General features: G+C 30.4%; 1 protein-coding gene across 3 annotated transcripts; it reads left to right on the top strand.

The window, feature by feature from the left end:
* Positions 1-4252: 4252 nt before the first annotated feature.
* Positions 4253-7224, top strand: LOC102603561 (pentatricopeptide repeat-containing protein At5g47360). Of its 3 annotated transcripts, none has more exons than XM_006359190.2 (2): positions 4253-5913; positions 6903-7224. In XM_006359190.2, exons 1-2 carry the CDS (start codon positions 4497-4499, stop codon positions 6947-6949), a joined length of 1464 nt encoding a protein of 487 aa, XP_006359252.1. In that variant the 5' UTR covers positions 4253-4496; the 3' UTR covers positions 6950-7224. The 3 variants fall into 3 exon arrangements, 2 of the variants coding, with proteins under 2 accessions (XP_006359252.1, XP_006359251.1); XM_006359189.2 differs by having other exon boundaries at positions 6900-7224; XR_368245.2 differs by having other exon boundaries at positions 4254-6498; positions 6900-7224.
* Positions 7225-7732: the final 508 nt, after the last annotated feature.

The raw sequence follows: 7732 nt of genomic DNA, 5'->3' as shown, positions 1-7732 counted from the left end.
TTGGGGGGGGGGGGGGGGAGGGTATTTTGGGAATAGAGAAAAATGAGGGGACCAAGAGGTTGCGTGGGGAATGGTTAGGATTCTCTCTTTTGGAATGGGTACGCTAGCTTTGTGTGTGGGAATTGGGATATGATGAGTTCAACATCTTTGCCTTCTTTTTCCATATACTTTAATTTGGAAGGCTATGCTTTTCTTTCTATATTGTCTACCCTCCTCACTTTCATCCAAAATTTACTTTGTTTGGAGTTTATGCTCTATGCTTTTTAAGGACCACCAAGTGACAAAACTTGGAGTTTTGTTTTGACGGGATAGAGTTATCTAGTGCTTATTTTATTAAAAAAGTTACATGAGAAATAGTTAACGTCGTATTAATTGATCTGAACATCACTATTAGCTAAAAATAATAATAATTTGATCATATTTGGTATCATGGGTTTGGAGTCAATGTTTCTTATAGGATTTTGATATTAGTTAGGTATCGTTATACCAATAATCAATCGGATTCATTTTTTTTGTCGGTATATAAATTATACACTTGTTATACATATATTATACATGTTATCCATTGTCTATTTTTAATTTAAGTGATTGGGGTGCTATTTAGAAATTCTTTCTTTTTCCTTCTTCCTTTTTCATTCTTGATTTTATTATTATTATTATTATTATTATTATTATTATTATTATTATTATTATTATTATTATTATTATTATTATTATTATTATTATTATTATTATTATTATTATTATTATTATTATTATTATTATTATTATTATTATTATTATTATTATTATTATTATTATTATTATTATTATTATTATTATTATTATTATTATTATTATTATTATTATTATTATTATTATTATTATTATTATTATTATTATTATTATTATTATTATTATTATTATTATTATTATTATTATTATTATTATTATTATTATTATTATTATTATTATTATTATTATTATTATTATTATTATTATTATTATTATTATTATTATTATTATTATTATTATTATTATTATTATTATTATTATTATTATTATTATTATTATTATTATTATTATTATTATTATTATTATTATTATTATTATTATTATTATTATTATTATTATTATTATTATTATTATTATTATTATTATTATTATTATTATTATTATTATTATTATTATTATTATTATTATTATTATTATTATTATTATTATTATTATTATTATTATTATTATTATTATTATTATTATTATTATTATTATTATTATTATTATTATTATTATTATTATTATTATTATTATTATTATTATTATTATTATTATTATTATTATTATTATTATTATTATTATTATTATTATTATTATTATTATTATTATTATTATTATTATTATTATTATTATTATTATTATTATTATTATTATTATTATTATTATTATATATGAGTGTAATGCATGATGTCCATTTCTTAATGTGAATGCAAGGTATTTTTGTCTTCATAATATTTGTTGTATCCCTATTCCCTGCTATCTTATTATTCTTTTGTAAAAAGCTTTAACATTTTGATGCAATACCAATTCATCAATCTACAACTTGATATATGATTCTAGATAAAGTTCCAAGATTCCCTTGGTCAGGATGATCACACTACGACAAAAGAGACGTTTAACGACAATAAATTTCCTTTTAGCAATAATATATGTTATCGTAACTGAGTTAGTATTATTATATTCAGAGTCGCTAAAAGTATTGATTGTAAATATGCATATTTATTGTTGTCGCTAAATATATATAACAACAATTATATTTTTATCAATAAATAACCGTCCCAAATAGTGGCATTTTTGTTTGTATTTTCTAGAACATATATGATTCCTTTTTAGTGTTCCAACTTTCAACATATGAATAAATAAAAATTAAGCTAAGATTTGGTGGTGAGGAATAAGTTGAATAATGGTCTTATTTTGCGTGTTACCTCAGTGGACATACTTTCCACACAAGCTCATCCATTTTCATGATAATTCTAAGTAAAAGAAAAGTATGTATAGCCTTGCCACAATTAGTTTTGTCTCCTTTTACCAATGACTTTAGTAACTTCTAGATAAGCGGATTGGATATGAAAATTTTGGTTTAATAGTTTTATGATTTCAAATTAGAAGTTATAAAGTATTCACGATAAATTAATTATCTCAATATATAAACCCCCCATTTACATTACAATCATTCAAACAAAATATTTATGCAAGCAATGAATGTGTATTTGGTACGTAGGAAAATGTTTTAATCCGAATTGCTATTATATATGCCTTTCTTCAAGTTGTCATCAATTCTGTAATTAAGAATCTTAAGAAAGGGTTAGTTTGATTCTTCAGAGGGTAATTAGGAGAAATCAAAAGTTAATGGGAGATTATCACTTTGATTAAAGGTAAAAGAATTCAAAAGATATGTGTCATTGACAACATGCTAACGTATCGGATTCTATCTCAATCAAACCTCCTTTTCAACTTTGAATTGTACAACAACCCTCTTTACAAATCCTCATTGTGTGTGTATTGTCCCCATTTTTTTTATTTATTTTTTAATAATCTTTTCCCTTCTGTCTTTCGGTATTATACTCCTTCCATTTTAAATTATCATTTTAAATTTTATTTTTTAAGTGAAACATTTAAAACCATATCTTTAAATTAAGATCAAATGATTCAAAAATCTTCTTTACTTTCTTAACTCCGTCAGTTAAAATCAGAAAAACAAATTCAGATGAAAGGGAGTAAGGTTTATGAAAGCAAGTCCTTTTGCTGAAGACCTTAAGGGTAATACTAAGCTTGAATTTAATATTCTAATGGATAGTTTGACAGAACTTATGACAGATCATCAAAGAGTTGAAGTTCATTTCTTATAATGAATGAGCTTAACCAAATCACCAAGATTTCACAAATTATGTCCTAATTTTGGAATAAATGTTCATAATTCTCGGCGGATCACCAGGACTTGCATAAAAAAATCACTAGCTAATTTTTGCTTAAAAACTATTCCAAATTGATATTCAATTTCCCATCTAAGGAAAAATTATGGAACTGCTTAAAATTAGCAATATATTTATGGAAAATAGGTATAGTTTAAAAACATTATAAAAAAGAGCAATATGTTATTTTTATAGCAAACTATTTCCTCTCTCTTGACTCTCCTCCCTTTCTCTCTCTCGTTGCCAATAAGAAGAAATCCATTCAAATATATTATGTACCAATTGTATTCAATCAAATATAGGTGAGAATTCTATATTTTATTTCAATTGTGTTTGAAAAATTGTTTTTTTTTTTTGTATTTTTGTATCAGTTGTATTTTGTGTTTGTACAAATATAATATGCATTCATCCTCTTTGTCAAATGTATTGTATCCAATCAAATAAGAGTTAATTCGGTTGTATTTGAATATAATTCATACAAAATAAATAAATAAATAAATAAAGAATACAATGTAAAATAAATATAAAATACAATTCGTTGTATTTCGAATACAACTGATACAAAATAAGTATAGAATACAATACAAAGTAAATACAAAATACAATTTGTTGTATTTCGAATACAATTGATACAAAATAAATACTGAATACAATGCAAAATAAATACAAAATACAATCCTCTCTCAATCTTGCTCGCCTCTCTCCTCCCTCTCTTGATCTTGCTCGCCTCTCTCCTCTTTCTCTCGATCTCGCTCGCCTCTCTCCTCTTAATATGTATTCATTTTAATACAAATCAATTTGTATTTGTGTTTTTCCTCCAAAATTCGTGAAAAAATACACTCTCTCCTCTCTCTATTAGATCTCACTCGCCTTTCTCCTCCCTCCCAAAATATTTTGCTATTATTTGTAATTAAGTAAACTATAGCTATGGAATGCCTAATGTGTTGCTATTTTTGAAAGTTTTCTTTTCTAATACTCCCTCTATCCTAGTTTATATGACTTATTTTCCTTTTTAGTCAGTCCAAAAAGAATGACACATTTCTATATTATGTAACAATTTAATTTTAAAACGCTCATTTTTCCCCTAATGAGCTATTTTATAGCCACACAAATATCTATTACTTATTTTAGATCATAAATTTTAAAAGTTTTCCATTCTTTTTTTAAACTCCGTGCCAAGTCAAAGTAACTCATATTAAATGGGACGGAGGGAGTACCAGTTACAAACAATTTCGAATGATCAGGTTCAATCCTTTAGGCCTTGTTGTACGTACTCACAAGCCCAAATTCCCTCTAGCTGGAATGGAATATTTGGGCCCAAATCTGGCCCATATTATTTTCCTCGGCCGGTCCATTAAGCAAACTTACGCCTCCCCAATCTCTTCCCAAATGCGGCAGTTTCCGGCGTCTTTCCCATCGGTGCCGCCGGCGAAAAAACAAGTTACAGGTTCCCGTCTTCATTTCTCTTGCTCTATCATTCCATATCTTTCAATTTTCTCGAAATTCAAAATACAGCATATATAGAATTCATTTTCTTATGAGAAAAATATGTTTCTTCCATCAATTTCTCGCCTATTCGCCGATGCTAAATCACTCAATAAACCAATTTTTTCACTCAAATTGGTACATTTACTCAGCACTTCTTCATCATCAGCTGGAGAATTCTTAAGTCATTTGCTGAATAATAAAAATGTGTCGGGTATGGAGAGAACATTGAGCTCAGTTAGGTCTAAGCTAGATGCTCGATGTGTTGATGAAGTATTAGAGAAATGCGCTGTTGATGATCCCCAAATGTGTCTGAGATTCTTCATTTGGGCTGGTCTTCAATCCAGCTATAGACATAGTAGTTACATGTACAGTAGAGCTTATAAACTGCTTGGAGTGGATAGTAAACCGCAAATTATTCGAGATGCCATTGAGGCTTATAGGCTGCAGAAATATGTCACAAGTGCTAAGATGTTTAAAGTTGTGTTGAATTTATGTAGAGAGGGAAAAGATGCTACCTTGGGATTGTGGGTGTTGAGGAAAATGAAAGAGTCTAATTGTCGCCCGGATACGATTATGTATAATGTAGTTATTCGATTATTATGTGAGAAGGGAGATATGGATGAGGCAATGGGTTTGATGAGAGAAATGGACCTGATTGATGTTCATCCTGATATGATCACCTATGTCGTGATGATTAAGGGGTTGTCTGAGGTGGGTAGGTTGGAAGAAGCTTGTGGATTAACAAAAGCTATGAGGGGACATGGATGTATACCAAATACGGTTACCTATTCAGCTCTTCTTGATGGGATTTGTAGGTTTGGGAGTTTGGAAAGGGCACTTGAGTTATTGAGAGAAATGGAAAAAGACGGTGGGCAGTGTGAGCCTAATGTCGTTACATATACTACTGTGGTTCAAAATTTTGTTGAGAAATGTCAGGCGATTGAGGCACTAAGTATTTTGGACCAAATGAGGGATTTTGGGTGTAAACCAAATAGGGTGCTTATCTCTACTTTGATTCATGGTCTTTGCAAAGAGGGGCATGTGGAGGAGGCTCATAAGGTCATTGACAGAGTAGCTAAAAGTGGTATTTCATATGATTCTTGCTATAGCTCTTTAGTTTTATCGTTATTTCGGATTGGAAAAGTCGAGGAGGCAGAAATGTTTTTTAGGAGAATGTTGACTGGTGGCCTAAAGCCTGATAGCTTCACCTCAAGCACAATAATACGATGGCTTTGTCAGCAAAATCGGATACTTGATGGATATCACTTGATTGAGCAGTCTGCAAGTGTATCTTCTATAGATTCTGATATTTATTCTATTCTTATGGCTGGACTATGCGAGGCAAATCATCTTGCGGAAGCTGCTAAGCTTGCTCATCTGATGGTAGAGAAAAGAATTCAGCTCAAAGGTCCTTGTGTTAAGAATGTAACTGAATGTCTTAGACATTGTGGGAAAGAGGATTTAGCTTCAAGCATTGGTAATGTTAAGAGCTGATGAATGTTGAGATTGCATTAATATGTTGATCCTACTTGTGCACCATACAGTCCCCTCGTCAGTTATATGGAATATTCCACATAATTGAATTCTTTCTTCAGTTTTGTGCAATCAAATACATGTTGGTGCTATGCGCACAAAACTTCAGTTAGTTGTTGAGGCTATGCATGAGCAGGTTTAGTGCTTGTTCTTCTGTTATGAATATTCCCCTATATTAGTCCCCACGCTGTTCAATTTCTTCCTTTGGTGCTTTCTTTCGTGCCGCATACACAGAGTTAAACTTTTCCCAACTATTCATTTTACTGGCACTTTGCACTCTGTGCTTCGGAAGTGGAACACTCTAATAAGTTGACGAAAAACCAATGATCTTTCACCAGAATCACTCTGTGTTGCTGCAGGGGAATGAATGTCAAGAGGAAGAGTTCTTGAATCTGATAAAAGGAGGAAAAGAGGGAAATGGGATTTCAATAATTAAGAGAAAAATATCTCTCTGTGTACACTTTATTCGTTTAGCTCATGTTACTGCTTGAACAGTCAGTAGTTGACTCTAATGTAATATGAGTTCTGGGTAAGTATCGTCTCTCACTTACAAAATTTGATGACATTCAAGCATGAATGTTCTCATTTGCAATAATCAGATGTGCTACTGGCTATTACCCATAGTTTTCCTCATTATGTTTGTGTATGATTTCACTGTTCTTACCTGATAATAGTGTGAACAGAATTTGCTGCTTCGTTTTTCAGATATAATTCTATTACCTGTCACTTGTTGATCTTTTTGAGATTTCCTGCTCCAAGTATTGTTTGCATCTCTGCATCTATTGATAAAACAAGAACTTTAGTCTAGGCTTCAGGATCTGAACTATGGATATTGGATGTTTTCTCATTTCAAATAGAAATTTATTCTTCTATTTGTTGACATTAGTTCTTTGAAACTCTCTGAACTCTCTCTTTGATGCCAATATGTAGCAGGAAAACCATCGGATAAAGGCTTCTTCAGCAGCAGTTTTGCACAATAAACCAACTAATGGTTTAGTACATTGCTTCATCTGTATCCTAACTCGAATGCCTCTCATGTATGTTATCGATTTTCGGAACTTGTGTTTTGTCATGCTTTGAGATTGTCGATTGTGAAGACCACTCTATTTATACTGTAAAATGAACCTCCTAACTACCAGTAGTAAGTGGGCGTAGATTGATAGACAAAGATAGTTTGTTTGGAGGAAGAAACTAAGGACCAAACATTTATCTTGCAACTGTAATTTCTGTATGAATGCAAAACTGTTTTTTCAAATTGTTATGGCAAATATATTAGTAACAAGGATGGCTGAGTTGGTGCAGTTCATATCTCATGGGAAGCCAGAGATTGATTTTTCGGCCTATGCCTTTTCAATCGAGCTCATTGCAATGCGCTTGTTGTAAAGGTAAAATGGATCAAAAAAACGTCGAGCGAACCTCATCCATGACCGGACCAAGGAGTGAAGCCCAACTCATAAGAGTCCCAATATCCTTAGATTCTCAACGTCCGGTATGCGATCAAAGAGTTAGTGGAAGACTAGAAGAGATTCGAACCTTATAAAATGAGTTACCCAAGTTTATTCTCTATATTACCCTATTAGGCAATCAATGTTTGGGCCCACTAGTTTTTCGATAAAAGCACTTGTTTATGCAACATTTCATTACTAAGATCAATCTAACTCACATGTCCATAAACTACTTAACAAATTAAGTTATATTGTTTTTTGAATAAACATTTACCATTTACATCTGTTATGTGATTTTCAAATTATTGCACGATTTCT

This window comes from Solanum tuberosum, unplaced genomic scaffold (genome assembly GCF_000226075.1).
Source record: "Solanum tuberosum cultivar DM 1-3 516 R44 unplaced genomic scaffold, SolTub_3.0 scf00292, whole genome shotgun sequence".
In the NCBI taxonomy this organism is placed as follows: domain Eukaryota; kingdom Viridiplantae; phylum Streptophyta; class Magnoliopsida; order Solanales; family Solanaceae; genus Solanum; species Solanum tuberosum.
Note: the sequence above shows the minus strand (reverse complement) of the source record. Positions and strands in the feature narration are given on the sequence as shown.

Coding starts and splice junctions, on each gene's coding strand:
- LOC102603561 (XM_006359189.2), top strand. CDS start 4,497: ATGTTTCTTCCATCAATTTCTCGCCTATTCGCCGATGCTAAATCACTC. Junction 5,914..6,899: donor GGATTTAGCTTCAAGCATTG/GTAATGTTAAGA, acceptor GCCAATATGTAG/CAGGAAAACCATCGGATAAA.